A 19,117-nucleotide genomic window follows, 5' to 3' on the forward strand; every position below is an offset into this window, starting at 1 on the left:
GTACCTGCCCACGAAAAAGCAGAGGCACCCATTGCTCCCCCACGTGCCCTCCAACACAGTGCCCGAGGACCCAGAGCAGGAAGCAAGCCGGATGTGCACCGGAGGGTAGATGGATGGACACAGAAAATGTGGCCCAGTCATACAAAGGATTATCATGATGGCCTTTAGGACCAGAGGCAGCAAGGGGACAGCCGGGGACATCTGGTCACTTATAGGAGGTCCCTAGAGGAGTCAGGCTCATAGGTGAAAAGTAGACCGAGATGTGCTGGGTTGGGAGCAGGGGTTAATAGTTAACGACAGTGTGTTTTGCAAGATGACCACGTTCTGCGGGTGGGCAGAGGGGCAGTTGCGCAACGTGAATGTGCTCCGTGTTGCCCAACCGCTCCCTCACCAATGGTTAGGATGCCAAGTTTTGTTTCCTGTGTATTTTGCTATGAGAAGAGGGGGAGGGGAACCAATGTGGAGAAGCAGCCTCTGTCCTGGCCTGCACAGCAGTGGACTCCTTGGAGGGCTCCTGGCCTCAGGACTGCGTGTATAGAGGAACCTGGAGCCCAGCCTGAGGCTCCCAGAAGCCCCCAGCAGAGCCAGCTCTTGCCGTACTGAAGAAGGGGCCAGGTCTGCCCCCCCACTAGACTCTGAACCAAACACATCCTTCAAGATTCTTTGTGATCAAAACTGGAGGCCACGGGGAAAACATGTCCTTACTCGAAAGATGGTCCCTGTCCTGTCAGCGCGCACAGGTGGTCTAGTTCTGGATGCCGCCTGGCTCTGGAAAGCTCTGGGCACAGCCGCTGGTTCTTGTCTACACGGGCAAGCATCTCTGCAGGGCTGGACCGGCCACCACCCACGGTGGCCGAGGCAGGACATCAGGTCCTGATCCAGGGATTCTCCTTTGACCTGGTTCTGACTCCCACTGGCCTCATCGAGGATAGGATACACAATTTAACACATATTTATTCTGAAAAACAAGAGTGTTAGCAGGGCTTTGTGTCTCAACCTATAATCCCAGCACTCTGGGAGGCAGGAAGACTGCAAGTTCCAGCCCAGCCTGAACAGCTTGGGGAGAACCTACCTCAAAATAAGATATAAAAAGTGAGCTGAGAATGTAGTGCAAAGCCTCAGATTTTTTTCAAGTTTTAAAACAAAGCAATCTTCTTTCTAAAATAATTTAATTGTTATTTAAATAAAACTTTGGTATGACTTTCCACACTTTTATAGTTTCTTTTCTCCTCGTATACATATTCAACTTGCAGAATCTACTAATTTATGAAACCATCAGCTCCTCCTCAAGTACAACAGGGAGGCAGGAGGATATGGCCGGAAAGAAGGGTGCATCTTTGCTCTGCAGTGCAAGGTGCACCACCAGGGAGGTGCTGACATTCCCTTCACAGCAGGAGAGTCCTGGCAGGGCCTTGGGAAGGTCCCAGGGGTTCATGGGCCCAGGCCATGTCAGTAGTGCCATGGGGTCCACAGGATGGGGGACAAGGGCTGTGGGGGCATCTGGATGTCATGGGCTTCCGTGGTGGCAGCCTGGCTGCAGGGAGAAGTCGGACTGAGGCCCTCATGAGCACCATGGCTCTGCTGGGGTGCCCCTTCCCCGACATTGGGCAATGTCTGTAGCCCTTTCTGATTGCCACGAGTGGAGGCAGGGACACAGGAGGGGCCTATGATGCAGGAGTCAGGGAGCTGGCCTCCAGCCAAGTGCCCCACAGTCAGCGTGTGGGAGCCATCGGAGAGGCGGAGGGGCTCAGCCTGCCCCGTGGCTCCTGCATTTGTCCCCACAGGCAGCCAACTGCAGGCCATGGTCACAGCAGCTGTGAGGAGGGCAGGGATGTCCCCGCTGTGGGGACTGAGGCAACAAGCCCAAGCCCGACCCAGCCTTCCAGGGCCCTGCCCTAGCCCCTGCCTCAGCTCATGTGGGTCCCTGGGAGCCACCCGACTGCTGGGTCTTCATCCTCTGCTTCTGCTTTGTGGTCAAGAGCAGCTGAGCCTCAGATGAAGCCCATCATCCCTGGAGGCTGCAGGTACCAGGACCCTTGGGCCAGCAGGTCAGAAGCTAGAGGTCCTCGCGGGTGGGGCTCAGGTCCACCCTCTGGGCCTGCCCGAACACCAGGAAGGTGCCCAGCCCCAGGTTGCTGATGATGGCCACCAGGTTAAACAGACACGTCCAGGAGCCTGTGGCCTCGATCAGGTAGCCTCCCAGACACACGCCCACCACACCTGGAGTGAGGACAGGCACAGGCAGGCTGAGTGCCTGCCCCAGCACTCCGAGGAAGGACAGAGAGGAGCCAGGGACCTGGCACCCCACGGACCCCAGGGTGAATCTGGGCTTCTGAATTACCGGGCCAAAGAAGGGCCAAGCTCAAGACTCACAAGGTTTCAGAGGGAAGAAGCCTCCGAGGTCACCATGTCCCCCTCACCACATATCTCTGAAGGGTGGCAGAGCAACGCGGATGGGGAGTGAGCCTGGCGACCTGGGCGCTCAGAGGGGGCAGGGAGCATCTGGAGGGTCCCCAGGCTCCTGGACCTGACCTCCACCTGACCTCCACCTGGGCTACCTGCCATCAGCCAAGCAGATGCTTGCTACGGGGTCTCCTGGGCCAGCTCTGGGGTTCATGCCTTCCACTGATGCTGGGACCCCTCCAAGTATGCCACACCTCATTCACAGGACCAGAGGAGCCAGGAGGGATGAAGACCACCAACCACCCCCTCACAAGCTCCCCAGCGGGTCCAACCCAAAGGGCAGGTGACACCTGGGCATGGAGGCACACCCCTCACCTGCCAAGGCCCCTGCAGTGTTGGCCACACCTGTGAGCAGGCCAGAGAGAGAATAAGGACATCAGAGAACTGCCCCGGGCTCTCGCTGCCCACCCGCCTGGGGCAGCCCCGCTGGCCACAGCTGAGGTGAGCAGGGCCCTCACCAAACAGAAAGCCGGCACAGGATGGGGCCAGGTCTTGGATGTTAACGGAGATGCCACTGTGAGAAACAGGAAAGAAGGTGGTGAGGGGCCACGGGGCCGGGTGACCCCTGCATAGCTAGGAGGAGCTGGTGGAGCGTGGGAGAGGGTGCCCCCACCCAGCTCTCCTCACCCACAAGGGAAGCAGACCCGGCAGCTACCCCCGAGAACAGACAAGCAGCAGGGAAGGCATGTTTGCCGCACCCACATGCAGGCCCATTTGATGATCTGAATGACCCTGCACTGCTGATTCTAAAAGTTTAAATGCAGCTGCTAGTACTCAGGTGGGGAAGGTGCAGGCTCAGGACAGACATGGAGAGAAGTGGACAGCAGGGACACTGCAGCTGCTGTGTAGCGGTGAGCCTCTCTCCCTGCACCTCCTCCAGCAGCAGTCATTCCCTCCCACCCTACTGCCCGCCTCTCTTGGGAGCTCCCGGTATGCAGTACTAGGCTGCACCAGCCGGAGCCCAGGTCAGCACAGCCGAATGACCTCTCACAGGACCACTCACAGGCCTCAAGGCCTGGGCACCCTGGCAGCGTGGGTGGGTGGGGCAGGGGCCTTCACCTGTGGTTGAAGGTCTGGAGGCCGATGGAGGCTGACGCAAAGACCACAGCCTTGAGAAAGCTAGATGTATGACCCAGACAGAGTGCAAAAACGCTGGACAGGCCAAGGCCCATCACCTGTGGACAAGAGGGCTGATGGACGGCACCAGGCCTGGGATAGCTTGGCCCTACACTGTGGCCACCCAGGTGGCCATGAGCAACAGCTCCTGGGCTGGGGCCTCCCCAGGGGACACCAGGGACCAGGACCTACCGGTGAGCTCAGCTTGTGGAGATGGTGGGCAGAGGCCCAGGTGGGGCACAGAGAGCTGGGTCAGGGCTCAGGGTGGAACTTCCTCAGCCACCCACCATCCTGGCCCAGCATGCCCTCTGGCACCTGCCTAAACTGGCCTGGGCAGCCTGGCCTTTCATGCCAGTCCTCAAGCCTGGGAAGGGGCCCTGCTCTGAGGGATGAGGGCTGTGCCTATTGCAGGGGCAGCTTCCTCAGCTCATGACCTTGACCTTGGCCTGGTCCCTGAAATCAAATGACTCAGGAATGCACCCCTTGGCTCCCAAGATGCCAGAACAAAACAGGGATGTCCAGAGAAGACCTGGAAGGGCTTTCCTACCTGCATGAACTTCCGCACGGTGATGGCTCTGTAACCTGGGCAGGGAGACAGACCCAGGATGGGTCCCCGTTAGCCCACTGGGCTGGCCCTCCAGTGTTCCCGAGAAGGGTGCCACGTGCACAGCCATGAGGGTGGGGGGTGGGACAGGCTCCAGGCTGAAGGTGCAGGGGTCTCCAGCCACGGCGAGCTGGCTCTGCACACAGTGTGCTCATCAGAGGATTCCTGAGCCCACGGCCCAGACAGAAAATTAAGAAGAGCGTGTGTGGGTGCCACCGAGGTGCCAAGCTCCAGGCCAGGGAGAACTGTTTCCTCTGTCTTTGAGGCTTCTGCTTTTCCACAAGTGAATGATGTTACCTTTTCCCTTTGCTGTCATCTTGTTTTGGTCTTGGTCTTTTTGAGACAGGATCTTGCTATGCAGCTCGGCTGGTGTGGAGCTCACTTTATAGCATAGGCTGCTCTCAGACTCCCAACAATCCTCCTTCCTCAGCTTCCTGAGTGCTGGGATTGCAGGCGTGCACCGCCAAGCCTGGCTCCCTTTGCTTGCTTGCTTGCTTGCTTGCTTTCTCCCTCCCTCCTTCCCTCCCTCTTTTCCTTTCTTTCCTTACTTTCTAGGTTCTAGGGGTGGAATTTAGGTATACCCTACCACTGAGCTTCATCCCCAGCCCTTTTCATCTTCTATTTTAAGGTAGTGTCTCCCTAATTTGCCAAAGGGAGACTCAAAGTTTTGACCCACAGCCTTTCTCGGGGCTGGGCTTGTGGGTGTTGGTGCTGTGCCTGCCTGTGCGGCCGAGCTGAGGGAAACAGCACAGGCTGAGAATGGACACAGGTCTCAGGACTTTGCCCTGGAGCGCCACGAGCTGCAGGAAATGTGTGGGGAGCTCAAGGTGGAGCATGAAGCATCACCTCCTTGGGAGCTCAAAGGGTTCAAGAGCCAATCCGGGCACCTGTGACCTCCGGCTCCTGCGTGCCGCCTCTCCTGCAGAGGCCCGGGGGCTTGGCTGGCCCCAGGAAAGAGCTGCAGAGCCAGACTGTGAGAGCAGGTCTTCATACTGCATCTACCTCTCCCGTTAGTGGGGAGTCTAAGCTCAAGGAAAGGGGCTATACCCACCGCTAAGCTGGCTTGAAGGTGGGGTCCCTCATGGCAGGTACAGCTCCCCAGCACTCACCCTGACTGATGAGCTGGTCAGAGAGAAACCCGCTGAACAGACTGGCAGGAATAGCAGCCAGCCACGGCACCACGTTGAAGACCCAGCCCTGCAGGGTAGGGCTCAGCTCAGAGGTGGCCCTGGAGAGGACGCAACGCAGGAGAGCCATGCAAGTCCACGGCTGCCTGGGAGCACCCCCCACCCCCGCCACGGGCTCGCCCAAAGGCAGAGGGAACTGGGGGGGCAGGCTCCACCAGGCCACAGCCACCTGGACCATCACCACCCCTGGGGAGTGCCAGGCCCACCGTGGCTGTGCTGCCGCCTGAGTTCCCCACAGTGCTCCCCACACCATGACCAGGCAGGGCCAGAGCTGGGCAGTGTTCACCCCAGGAATGCACTGCCCAGAAGGTTCTGGTCAGCAAGCCAGGAAGAGGATGGCTGCCTGCCTGGGTGGAGGAACCCAGCCAAGACAGAGGACCCTCTGTGCACGCCCTGGCCATGCTGAAGTCTTCCTTGAGAACAGCATTGAAAGATGCTGTCCAGGCAGAGGCCAGGCGCTGCAGGGCAGCAGGCAGGACCCTGGGCAGGGAAGCTGCAGTGTCAGAAGAGCGCAAGGCCTCCGAGCCAGCCCCCGCTGCTGAGTGTGAACGCAGCCATCACAAAGCACAGCCCACGGGAGGTCAGAAGCAACACAGAGCCAAGGGCTCCTGCAGCTGCACACGGGGACCAAGGGCTTGCCACAGTCTAACTCTCCTGCTGCTGCGCGAGCCCTGGGCAGGCAGGGGACGCACCTTGGAGTGGGGGAAGGTCTCCTTGAAGAAGGTGGGCAGCCATGACAGGAGGATGAAGAAGGAACATGCCGAAGACAGCTGGGCGCAGATGGCCGCCCTGCATGGGGCACCGGGCTCAGGGCTTCGCCTGCCCCATGCACTCTCCCCCAGGTTGCACCTGCAGAAGTTGCTCACCCCTTCCCCTGGGGCACCAAAGACCCACACCCCTGGGTGCTGTGCTCTGCTCCTCCACTCCAGCCCCAGCTTACCAGACAGAAGGCTTCTGGAAGAGCTGTCTCCAGGGCACTTTGGAGGGCCTGGCCAGGGGCAGGCCTTGTACCAGGACACCCAGGGCCAGGATGTGATCTGGTAGGACAAGTACATTCAAAGCAACAGCTGTCAGGGTGAGGTGACACTAGCCCCTCAGTAGGGGTTGCTCCAGAGGGTTGGGACACACCTCACTGGCCCTCCCTAAAGAGCCCCTAACAATCTGCATCACCTGGGGGGAGCGATGAGCCCCTCCTGGCCACCTGAGGTCTCAGCTGCCCCTGCCACCTGCCTTCGCCTTTGCCTGCCGGTCTCCTCTCTGCCTTAGTGTCCAGTATGGGGATTTATAGATTGAATCAGATTGCTGTGTAGGCTGAGAGCTCAGAACTCAAGGGTCTTTCTCAGGCTGCAGCCTTGAGGACTGCTCTGACCAGATCCCAGCCCAGCCCCAGGGCCTTGTGGAGTGACTCTGCTCTACAGTGCTTGGTGGCCCTGCCTACAAGGGCAGGGCACTGCAGGACCAGCCCGAGGGGCTACAGTTACCTTTTCCATGCAGCAGGTACCTGTGCACGTAACACACCCAGAGCAAGGTGAGGCCACCCGAGAAGTAAAAGACACTCTGCCAGCCACCCCAGTCCAGGAGTAGGGAGCCCACGGCGCCTGTCACCAGTGTCCTAGCAGGACAGGGAGGAGGTAGCCATGACCCTCCATGGCTCTCTCCCCGCAAGGAGACACCCTAGGGCACCCCGCTGCGAGCAGAGCCCCAGGAAAGAAGCAGCTGCCTGCAAGTCTCTGTCCCCGCAGGCTTTACTAAGGGTTCCCAGGGCTCAGGAGAGACTTTCTACCACGGAGCTGTGGGATCAGGGAGTTTGGGGTCAGCCTTGGGGACAGGGGTCAGGGACACTGCTACTCTATGGCCGAAGTGGTTTTTAATTTCTTGGTTTTAAGCTTTCAGATTGACACACAAATTGTCACGTGGATCTTTTGAACAAGAAACAAAAACAAAAACAACACAGTGAAAAGAAAGGGTGACTTAAACACGGAAATAAAATGTATATACATTGATTTTTTTTTTTTTTTTTTTGCATAATGTGTCAAAGAGGACACTGGGGGCTACCTGGGGACCAAACCCCACCTTCACTGGCCCTGAAGGCTGCTCCTCATCCCTGGTCTCCCCTTCCCTCTGAGGTTGGGCCTTACCCAAACTGGGAGCCAGCCCCCACAGTGCTGTAGGCGAGGGCCCGCTCACTCTCCGGCACACGCTGCGACAGCAGGCTGGTCAAGGCAGGGAAGTACACGCCTGGAACAAGCAGAGCATCCCAGTTGCCCAGGCACCAGCGAGCACCGCTGAGAGCCACCTGCTGGCAGCCGGGTCCTGGCCGCCTGCTCAAGCAAGGGCTGTAACCCAGCAAGGCCCACGGGTCCCTGGCATTGCCTCACCAACCCTAGGGATCAGCAGGACTGGGCTTTTAATAATACTTGGCTGAGCAACGAGCTGGGTGAGTGAAAGCATGCAAAGCGGTGTGCAAGAGCAGTGAGGACGACGCCTGCTTCCCGGCTGGCACCTTCCCAGCACCCACTCCCGGCTCTCCCCACAGCCCCTGCGCAGACACACCTGCACACCACCCTCCAGGCCGGGCCTGGGACCCTCACACACCTCATTGCATACCCGCGCCTCCCCCAGAAGAGGTATCTGAGCTGCAGTTTTACAGATCAATTCCCTCCTAGAATTTCTTTTGGACACCACTGTCCAAAAGTTTGGAAATGACTCCATGTCTTCCCATTTTAGAGGGTTTCAGAACTCCATTGTGGAGGGGCTTTGAGGGAGTCCCAGGGCAAAGTGAGAGGAACTTAAGGAACTCACAGCCCATGTCCACAGGGTGTGGAGCCCGCACTCTGCACTTGTGTTAGCCATGACAGTTACTTAGGAACGTCTGCCTGGGTCCCTCCCAGAACTGAGAGCCGCCTGCTGGCTTAAAACGCCGGAGGCCCCCTTCCTCAAGGCCACTGTCAGCCACCTGTCCCTCCCCAGATGGCAAATGCTCACAGTGCAGGAAAGCCACAGGGCTGGAGCGCCTTGAATGTCCTCACTGCTGTGGATAACCTACGCAGAAATGGAGGGCACCCCCCAACCCAACCCCCAATAAGTGGCCCCCTCCCAGGGCAGACACACGAGTACACACCCCACCTGGGGCCAGAGTTGAAACCAGAGCACAAGGGAATGACACAGGGGCCCCTTGCCTTGAAGCAGTCCTGTGAGAACGCGTGAGCAGGCCATGGAGACCAGGTGGGCCCTGCCAAGGTGGGCGAGCGCAGGGGTGGCCACAGTGATGAGGCCCCAGGTGGAGGCCGACAGCAGGATGACCTTCTCGCCGCCGACGCTAGAGAAGACACAGAGGGACAGACAGGTGGCTGGGCGGCAGGCACAGGGTGCTGCTCTTGCTGATTGGTCTTGGAGTGGGCAATTGCCCCTCCCTCCACAGAGGAGGTGCTGCCCTTACGCTGGGCAATGGGGTGTGGGGAGAGCAGTTACCGGTCCCCAAGGTGGCCTCCCACAACCTGTGTCAGGCAGTAGCCCCAGAAGAAGCTGCTGAGCACAACACCAGCCTCCTTCTTGTTCCAGCCGAAGTCTTGGCTCATGGCAACCACACAGACAGGCATGGTGACCCGCACACAGTACAGCAAACAGGTGCCCAGCAGCAGAATTCCTGTCCATGCCTGGCACTCAGGCCTGTGGAAGAGGAGGAGAGTCAGGCCCTGGAGGGGCCCATGGGCAGCCCTGCCTACTGAAGAGCCTCCAGGGGCCAGGGGACACTGTCATGCACATGACCGTGAAAGGGGTAGGAATTGGGACAGCCTCCTTGGTGCTTGTTTTGTACTCCAAGGAGAACACAGCAGGTGCTAGGCATGACAGCAAGACTGGAAACAGTTGGGACAGCCTGTACCAAGGGCAGGGGAAGGGAACGATGGAACGTGCCCAGCTACCCAGAGCCCAAGCAAATGCCACACACAGCCAGGACGGCAGCAGTGGCCCACGTGGATGACTGGCATGTGCGGTGCCCACATTCTTACGCTTTTAGTGGACCACAGTGGCCCAGGAAGGCAGCCAGGTAGGACTGACCACTCACAACACACCAAGAGGTGGCAGCAGACCTAGAGGTGGCCAGGATCAGGTGGGACAAGAGGGTCCGAGAGTGGAGCTGTGAGCCGCGGGGGACCTGCGGGAGAAGCCAGCAAGTCTTCGCAACCGAAGTCCCTGGGGCAGGTAGGATGAAGGCCAGGAGTGGACAGGGCAGTGCTAGAGATGTTGGGACCTGGGAGGAGGAACCCAGGCAGCGATAGCTCCTAGGTTCAGCTCATTGTGCTGCTAGCTCGCTGCTGAGAGACCACGGGGATGGAAGGCGACAGGTGCACGGGGCCTAGGTCCTTCACGCTCTCCTACACCACAGAAGCCTGTTCCCTCCAGCAAGTTCTCAAGGTCTATCAGGCATGCAGATAAAGCTTGGAGCTCTTTAAAATAAAACCTCTCAGGGCCGGCCAAATAGCTCAGAGGATGAAAGCACCTGCAAGAAAGTGCAGGGGCTGGGTTCAATCCCAGGCCTGCCTTGCCAGCCCTGCCCCCCAGGGGCACACTGAGGCAGCAGTTGAGACTGGGCGTGGTGGTGTGCATCTGTAATCCCAGCTCTTGGGAGGCTGTGAACAGGTGGATCACAAAAAAAAAACCCAAAAACCCAAAAAGAACAGACGGATCACTAGGAGTCCAATCTAGTGGTGAGACCCTGAACACTCTGTAGGCCCTTCCCTAAAATCCAAAAATAAATAAATAAATAAATAAATAAATATAAATAAATAAAATAAAACCTCTCATTTCTATGTGGTGATAACAAATATATATATATATATATATATATATATATATATATAAAACTCCAGCAGAGTGAACGGTCATTCAGGCCAGACCCTAATCCCAGCTCTCTTGGAGTGACTTGGGACAGGTCTCTCTGCCTTGCCCTGGCTGGTGACAGGGGCTGCAGCTGATGTGCACAGGAGGGGAAGGAGAGAGGCCCAAGAAGGTGACTGCGGTGACAGCCTCTCCGACCCAGCCTCAGGGCCTGCAGCTGGTGGCACTCTGGTCCCCTCTCGGGGGATGGCAGCCCTCGCCGCTCAGGGGCACACTCATCTTTGGGATGAAGAAGGGCTGTGGAAGGACAAGTGGACAGCTCCCCTCCCTGCTCCTGCCCTGCCTGGGGCCTGCCAGGGCAAGCCCTGTGGCTCTGGCCCTGGGTTCTCAGCCTGTCCTTGCCCTCTGCTTCCTGGCTCAGCACGACTGGGTGAGAGCTAGCTCAGGGGCTAACGAGCCGCCAGCCCTCTGCAGTTTCTGCTGCTCAGGGCTCCCCCACCTCTTCTCTTCCCCTCTCCCACCCTCCCTCCAGCACTGCCGATTGCCCTCTAGGGCCTTGCTCCACAGACCCTTGCAAGCAAAGGCAAGCCAGACTCTGCTAGTCCAAAATAACCAGCAGAAAACAAATTTAAAAAGGGACCAAGAGAAGTGAGGCCCAAACACTGGCAGGGCACAGGCAGCGAGTGGGGGTGGGGTCCACGTGACTGGCAGCCCAGGGTGGGGCAGAGGGCTTCTGTACTTTCCACCTGCTTGTCCTTTAAATGTCAGTGAGCCTTAGGTTGACCCTGGCCCTGTCTGTCCAGTAGGGACCCTAACAGAGACCCTGGGGGGAAACCTAGGTGGACCCTCTAGGCATCACCCACTTTACTCTTAGTCACTTGCTTTCAGTGGACTTCAGAAATGACCAATTTTTGAAGTAGAGATGATGTGGACTCGAGGGCAGGTGGTGACTGCTGATGAGCATGGACCAGGCGTGACATCCTCGCTGCCAGTCCCTCTCCATGCACCTCAGCCCTGAGGAGGTAGGTGGACACAGTTGTGCTCTCCCATCCCGTTTCGCTGAGTAGTGAACAAACACTACCTTGTAGAACTCACTATTTCAGTAATTGGCACCGTGCAGGGTGAGCCAAATGGGCCAGGTTTGGCAGCAGCAGGGTGTGGTGAAAGACCCCTCTTTCTGAGGACCCACAGCCAGACACGGAAGGGGGGTGCGCAGAGGTCTGGCCGGTCCTGCTAGGGACCTTCGGGTGATCAGCGGCAATGTCCCCCAGCAGCTGTGGGGGTGAGTACTAAACGTCCCGGGATCTGGACAGGGACGGGAGCAGCTAGATGAAGCAATCCGTGTCGGCTCATCCAAGCTGGTGAGCTCCACTCATTTACAGCGTTAATAGGGAACACAGGGCAGGGTGTTCAGAAACTGCTCTATCTTCACGGTCATTCTGAAACACACAGTTTGTTTTAAATTAAAAAAAAAAAAAAAAAAAAAAAAAAAAAAGAGCGATTCAGCACAGTCTGTGTGGCAGGAGACACAAGTGAGGGTGTCTGGGAAGGCAGGTGCTCCCTGCTTAGGGCAGAGCATGGCTATGCCATATAGGGGTGAACTCATCGCTCGCTGCCTCGCAGGACCTGGGGCCCCCAGTGCTAACCATTTTTATGGAATCAGAGGTCACCGTGCTGGGTAGGCAGTCAGCAGGGAGTGGTGGGTGGGATCATTCTGAGGCCTGTGGGGGCAACTGCAAACCCACTTGTGAAGTGAGGGCTGCCTGGACGCGTGAGGCCCATCCTGGTCCTTCTTCAGCTCACCAGGAACCGGGTTTCTGAGCCTTCCGCATTCTTTCTGGACGTGACACGAGACCCTGGGGCTGCTCGCTGGGAGTGGCTTGAACTGCCAGACTCGGACAGCCAAGTCTCCTTTGGAGCCTACCCTTGCACTTGACAAAACCTTGCCCTGCAAGAGCCCCCAGCTGCACCTGGTTCCCGTCTTCCTTCCCTTGCTGGGCCACTGTCCTAAGTAAACACTGCCATTGGTTCACTGGGAACACAGGGTGACAGTCCACACTGCCGCCACTTAGCCAGCTTGCCGAGTCCTGTCCCACAGCCCTGCCTGGCCTCCAGAGACAATCCTGGGCGAGTTCTCTGTCAACATGTGCAAGAAGTTTGGACACACAGGCTTGCAGCAAGGGCATGGGAGGGACACTTGTAACTTCCACTAAAAGCCACATAGTCCAAAGTTGCCTTTGAAAAGGAGCATTTGCCGGGGAGATAGTTCAGTAGAATAAGTGCTTGTCTGTTAAGTGCGGGGTCCTGAGTTCAATCCCTGGTACCACCAGAAAAAAAAAAAAAAAGGCACATAGGCCAGGGATGATGGTGCATGCCTGCCATTCCAGCACTCAGGAGGCTGAGGCAGGAGGATCACCGGGTCTACAAAGTGAGTTTAAGACCAGCCTGAACTACACAGTGAGGCCCTGTCTCAAAAAAAAAAAAAAAAAAAAAAAAAAAAAAAAAAAAAAAAGAGAGAGAGAGAGAGAGAAAGAAAACAATCTTCATTCCTTTATGTGGTCAAAGCAGCAATGGGTCACCTCCACCAGAAAGGGGTCAAGGATCTGTCCAAGATGCCACCTCTCCCTAAGCACGTACAAAGGCCTGGCCCTGCTATTCTGTGAGGGAGGCCAGCTAGTAACAGCAAAGCCAGCTGGGATTGCCACCTCCTCCAAAAGGCCTGCGTGCATAGTGTGGAGAGCGCCATGGGGCTAGGCTCGTAGGCAAGCAGGTGCAGAACATTGACAAGCTACTGGCCCACAGATGGTGCTGATGAAGGCCCCGGGCAGGAAGGCCTGCAGGAGCACCCAGCTCCCGCAGGGTGAAGGCCACGCCGGCTTCCTCCCTAACCCCTGAAGGCAGGAGAGCAACACACCCTCCACAACCACTGAGGACACAGAGCGGAAAGTCTGGCCCACTAGCAGAGGGTGATTTGGGGGCCCCAGGCCCATCTTGCTTAGGGCAGGAGCACCTGACGAGATCCACCGCCCACAGGCGACCCTCCCGGTGTGGCAAGGTACTTCCTGTGAGCCTTTTGCTTCCTGTACACAGCCTTCAGAAGCAGCCGCGGCTGAGCAAGCTGGTGATCACGCGGTCCTCAGTTCAGAGCAGGAACATGTGGCCCCAGGGCCGGGTGACTAGAAGCCCCTCCCAAATTCTGCCCCCAGCTTTGACGGGCCTCTGATTCACAGAGACCTGCCTCTCAACCATGCACCCATTGCTGTGCTTATTGCCTGTGTGTGGGTTGTGGATGTCCTCAACCCCATCAAGCCCCAGAGTTCCAGCAAATGCCATGACAAATCAAGGGGAGAAGTAGCGTGGTGAGTGCTGGAGCCGCTGCAACCTGCAGTAAATTTTTTGGAATGTTCTACAGGCCCTGGCTCACACTGCGGGCCAGGGAGAGACACCTGGATAAACATGGGGTGGGGCAGGAGGAGTGGTGGCCCTGATCTGGGCACACTCTATGACACCCCCCTCTTCTAATTGGCACTGGAGGTTCCCCACATTCCTGCAGCTCTGCCTCTCCCTCGGCCCTGTCCTGCTGGGCTTCTTAAGCTGCTGCTGTGCCTTCATTTGGCCAAACACCCAACTGTGGTACTATAGCTTGGGCCTCCCTTGCCTCTTCTTCTTCCCGGCACCTCCAAGGCAGCTGCTCCAGAGTCGGTTGCCTCTGGAACTGGCAGGCCCTGCCCAAGGCAGCACCATGGTGGAGGGGCCTCAGCCTACAAGAGTGAGTGGAGGCTCCCATGAGGACCCTCCCACCAGCTCCATCCTGGCTTGTGTGGGGCTACTGGCTTATGGAGCAGTAGGGACAGTGGCATCAAATGACCTGACAGCCTCATCCCCACTTGTCCCAGGGTCTGTCTTTGTGGATGATCCTGAGCTAGTGCTCACTGCACTTAGCTGTGGGGTGCCCCTGCCCAGCCTCCAAGGCTACTTCCATGCCGCACAACTCCCAGTGTCCACCAGCTAAGATTAGAATTCAGGGGCCACCGTACAGGCTTTATCACTTGGTAGTAGGAGGAGGGTCCCCTTCCAGGTCACAGGCTGTGAACTTCCTTCCTGGGGCTGCCATTGCCACTGAGGAATGTGCCAGCCTTGAGGAGAGCGAGGGCAGCCCACCACAGCAGGCAGGTCGCAGCCTTCAGGCCCACTTTCTACCGAGCTGCCCACCACGCAGCAGTCCTCTGCTCCCTCCACCCCAGGGCCCTACCCCCTCCTTCCTGGCCCACCTGGACCACTGGACATCCTCAGCTGCGTCCCTGTGAGGCTGATCTGTGGACAGCTGCATCAGGCTGTGGTGCTGGGACAGTGTGGAGCACAGGCTGTCTCAATGCCGGGCCCTCAGGGCCCTCCTCTTCCTGCTTGGCCCACCCACCAGGCAGCGCGCCCAAGTCCACGTGTCAGTCTCTGCAGCGCTTCCGTCTAGCCTGTCTGGTACTACCAGGAGTCCCCCCACGCACACACTTGGGTCCCGCCCCTGTGATATCTCGAGAGGCCACAGGGACCCCTACTGTCTCACAGGAAGGATGCCTGACCCTGCTACAGGCTTTGAGGTTTAGCATGGGGATTTCTTGGCTTCGGAGGGCCCTGGGAAGACCCAGTCCCCACACATGCTACCAGCAGACCTTGGACAGGATAGAGATTCTTAGGGGTCTCTGTTCCTGTTTACAAACCGGGGAAGTCCACTGGGCTATGCTGATCTAATGAAAATTAGGGATAAATCCTTTACCAAATGCAGACAGTAAAACTTAGGGCAAACAATTTTTTAAATGGCTATTTTGGGGCAGGCTCTATCCCTAGGACTCCAAAGTGGGCTGGCTAGAGCTGGGTGACTCGGGTGCTAGCAGTGTCCGTACCATAGATGCCTGCTGAAAGCTGTGAAGGTGGTCGCTGGCCTCGGAGCTCACAGGCAAAGGTGCCCTGAGTGCCAGCCTCCAGGCCAGAGTCAGGGACCGTGGGACAGGCTTGGAGCGGATTCAGAGGCTGACACAGAGCAGCTGCACAGGACCCTGGCAGTGCACACATGACGGATTTGCCCAGCATGGGAAAGCTGTGAGCACCCAGCCACGCGCACCTGGAGGCTGCAGGGCCCTCTGTCCACCCCCACCTCCAGCTCTACCCGAACTTTCCCTCCACACAGAGGCCAGAGGCCAACTGCAATCTCAAACCTGCCAACGCGTCTCATTGCATTTAAAAGCAGAATCCTGGATTCACTCAGCACCAACCCTTCTGTGCCCTTAACAGCTTAGCCTCTGCAGCCCCTTGGCATGACCCAAGTCCACGACTGACCTGCTCCACACACTTGCTGAATGGTGTTAAAGATATTGAGACCTGCAGCAGGCATGCAGCCTAGAGGTAGAGCATATGCTTAGCATGTACAGGGCCCTGGGCTTAATCCAAGGACTGGAGAAAAAAAAAAAAGGATCTAAAACCGTATCAATCTTTCATCTGTATCAGATGCAAAAGTGTTGGTGCAAAACACTCCTGCAGGTCAGCCCAGGCATAGGAAAGTTCGGGAACTGTTCCTAAGCTTATGGCCAGTAATACTTCTATCCAATTACCTGAAGATCTTTGATAAAGACCCCGAATCACGCTGGAGTGGACACAGCCCAGGCCCCTACTGCTCAGGCCCCAGCCACTGGTCTCTGCACGCTTCTCTATCAGGAGATCCGCGTCAGTCTGAGCCCCTCCTGCAGAGGCTGAAAAGCATAGGAACCACAGTGGGAGGGGCCTGGCTGATGATGTGGGCGCCTTGGCTTTTAATTTTAGAGATTTTCTAGTAAAAATATAACTATTAGAGAATAGATCAAAACTAAAGCAGGTACATGAAACTGAAGTTTCTATCTTTCCAATTCTACTCTATCAACTTGTAATACAAGACGTGCTAGTGTAGTATTCCTTTGTTCTTATCGATACATCTTCCTAGAAGGAAAAAAAGAACCGTGAGAGTCTAGAAAAGTGTGAAAACTTTTACTATCAAGAACAGGCTATAGGGCCAGGGAGATCGCTCAGTAGAACAAGCGCTTGCCTGGCAAGCACAAGGCCCTGAGTTCAATCACCATACCTCAAAAAAAAAAAAAAAAAAAAAAAAGAACAGGCTACACAAGCCGCTAATCTGCACTTCTCAGAAGGCAGTGGGTGAGGGGCGCACAGAAGCCTGGCTGGAGCTACAGAATCAACGTGCCCCACAGTCTCCAGCACGCTGTCACTGCGCCTCACAGTCTCCAGCACGCTGTGACGGCACAGCCACTTCTGAGAGCACACTTCGTACACGTCTGAGGAAAGCAGCGCACATCTCAAAGACACACCATGGCAACACCACTGATGCATCAAAATGAAACGCATCAACAACACAGTGATGCGTAAAGGCTAGTGACAATGGGTTGTGCCTATACCATGGTGCCCTACTGAACGTACCTGAGTCTCAGACAGGCCACTGTCACCTGACACTTTCAATTTGGTTCATCCTAAATGGACAACAACCACCTAGAAGGCAACCTGAAGATACCTAAGAATCCTCCAGGAACCTTGCTTCACTTGCCAAAGCTAGCACAGTGCACACAGGACACGGAGACACGGCTGAGACGCTAAGGCAGCCCTGTCACAGGACCTTGATTTGCATGTTCTGTGCACCTTGGGTCACAGTCTTGAGCCATGTGTTAGAGACTTTGGTCTCTAATATTAACCCCAAGCAACATGCTTGTCTCTTCAAGAACCTGGAAATAATTTAAGTGGGGGAAAAAATTGTCATTTGTTTTATATCAATTCCCACGTTTCGAAAAGTTCCAAACTAGGGATTTTCCTCACAGCCTCATGATGTAGAAAAAGAATACTAGAATATTCTTAAATTTCATTTATTTAAGGCACTTTGCACCAGAAGGTATAAGGATAAACTACTCTGTAAAATATAACCAAATTTTAATAACCCCAACAGTAAGACACAAATGAGACAAAGTAGGAAAACCAAACATCTACCCCCCAAAGCAGTTTTTCCTCCTGTAGAGGGGGTTTCCCGTGCATGAGGTCACAGGCCAGGACAGCGCCCGACACCCTCAGGCTCGCTGACACCTGCTGTAGTGACCCCAGCACTGGCTGACTTAGCTGCTGACTGCACCAGTAAGTAAAATACCAACACTACGTAATAGTTCATGCATGCGACAAGCCCCATTTGTGTGCCAGGAGTCTGTGGTTGACTCCCACAAGTAGGACGGTCCACTGTTACACAACTCACACCCTCGAACTACAAGAGCATATCGATTTGGTGACATTTGTTATCATAAATGATCTTATATATACAAACACAATAACATGCTGATTGCCTGGTGCTTTTCCAAAAATGCAGAGGTGGCTTTGTTTTGTTTTTGCCATACTGTGGATTGAACTCAAGAACCTTTACATCGAGCTAGGTCTCCGGCTTTTAACTTTTTTGAGACAGAGTCTAAGTTGCCTGTGCTAGGCTCGAACACACACTGTTCCTCCCTTGGCAGCGAGGGCTGACACCCACAGGACTGGGCCTGCATCCTCACTGCCCTGCACTTCAGTTTAGCAGGCCGCTTTCTCTCAGCCCCACTGCAAATGCCTTTATTTCTATCTGGTGCAAGATTGGAGGGAAGTGGCCCGGCAAGATGCAGTGCGACAAACAGGTCGATGCCCTCGGTGAGCGGCCCATGTAGGTCAGAGTGCAAATGCTGGCTTCCTGGCAGCAGCAGAGGCATGGGACCTCGCTGGGGCAGTGCTGAAAGCCCGTTCTGGGTGGTCACAACCACGTGGCCATGACTCAGCTGTCCCTCTACCGAGTGCTGATGCTGGAAAAGCATGTTCTGGGATCTGACCAAGAGCAGTCACTAGAGCTGGGCTGGGAATCTGCTCCTGTCATCTTGAGTAGGACGAAGCAGTCTGACCAGCACAGCGCTGGGGGGTGTGATCCCAGCGGCCAGTACCTGAGCTACCCAGTGACAGGTCGTGAGGGGCCGCCCCAGGCACACCCACTTCCTTGTGCTGCACACAGCGCCTGTTGGGCTGTTCTCTTCCCTCAAGGCCAGTCCTCCTCCCCACTTGGAGCCTGCTGGTTTCTGGGCTCTTTTCTGCCCTCTTCAGTGAACAGGTTTTACTGCCTTCTGTAACACGGTGATACTGGGGTGGCCATTAAGAAGCCATACCACCCTCCGGGCTGAGCCTTCAGCTGCCCTTGTGGTTTGAGAGGAGTCCAGAAGAGCCGCTCTGGCCTACTATACACAGGGGCCTTCAGCAGTCATCACCTTCAGATGTGACCGATCTTTACAGTTATGCTCTCCCTTAGGCTTGAGAATAAAAACAAGTTAGAGAGAAAGGGAGTTTTACAGCAAATGCAGCCAAGTTAGTGTCTTTGGGGTCAGAGTCCCTCCCCGGCAATGGGGCTGCTGCGTGCCGGCAGTGCTCCTTAACTTGTGGACTGGGCGAGCGGCTCTCCAGCTGCAGGCACAGGTGCTGTCACTGTGTGAGCACAGAAAAAGCAGGCCTCGAGCCAGAGACGCCTGAGATGAGGGAGCGCTTTTCAGAGGCCATTTCGGTCATTCTTGAAACCAAAGAGGAACCTTTATTTTCAACAAATATGCCTACAAGAGATGGTTCATTGATCTACTATAAACAAGTCTCTCTTCACATACAGCACCAAAATATATATTTAAAAAATTAAAAAACACACAGCCCCGCCCCTCATACACACATCTCCCCAAAAGCCACGCAACTTGGACCAAAAGGGAAAAACGAACCAAACTCAATACCCTTGCACAAAAGTCATCTTTGAATTAGGATTTACAAATTTATATATTCTTTCCTATGAGAAATGAAACAAAAAGTAAAATAAAAACAGGGTAAGGAAAAACTA

At 56.0% G+C, this 19,117-nt stretch overlaps 1 protein-coding gene across 1 annotated transcript; it reads right to left on the minus strand.

The window, feature by feature from the left end:
- Positions 1–1,195: 1,195 nt before the first annotated feature.
- Slc17a9 (solute carrier family 17 member 9) lies at positions 1,196–14,568 on the minus strand. Its single transcript, XM_023704357.1, has 13 exons — positions 14,481–14,568; positions 8,842–9,039; positions 8,550–8,689; positions 7,509–7,608; positions 6,852–6,982; positions 6,311–6,407; positions 6,063–6,159; positions 5,293–5,380; positions 4,127–4,161; positions 3,523–3,638; positions 2,922–2,977; positions 2,779–2,808; positions 1,196–2,220 (listed from the first exon to the last, which is right to left on the minus strand). The coding sequence occupies exons 1-13, from the start codon at positions 14,537–14,539 to the stop codon at positions 2,057–2,059; spliced, it is 1,311 nt and encodes a 436-aa protein (XP_023560125.1). The 5' UTR covers positions 14,540–14,568; the 3' UTR covers positions 1,196–2,056.
- Between the last annotated feature and the right edge of the window lie 4,549 nt (positions 14,569–19,117).

The sequence above is a fragment of the Octodon degus genome, unplaced genomic scaffold (assembly GCF_000260255.1).
Source record: "Octodon degus isolate 3935 unplaced genomic scaffold, OctDeg1.0 scaffold00194, whole genome shotgun sequence".
NCBI lineage: Eukaryota > Metazoa > Chordata > Mammalia > Rodentia > Octodontidae > Octodon > Octodon degus.

Bases quoted from the DNA above. Each gene is read 5' to 3' on its own strand.
- Slc17a9 (XM_023704357.1), bottom strand. From the start codon at position 14,539: ATGCAGCTGTCCACAGATCAGCCTCACAGGGACGCAGCTGAGGATGTC. The intron at 6,160-6,310 runs GTAAGCTGGGGC...TGCCCCATGCAG, and splicing joins TTCCAGAAGCCTTCTGTCTG to GGCGGCCATCTGCGCCCAGC. The intron at 3,639-4,126 runs GTAGGAAAGCCC...TCTTGTCCACAG, and splicing joins CCGTGCGGAAGTTCATGCAG to GTGATGGGCCTTGGCCTGTC.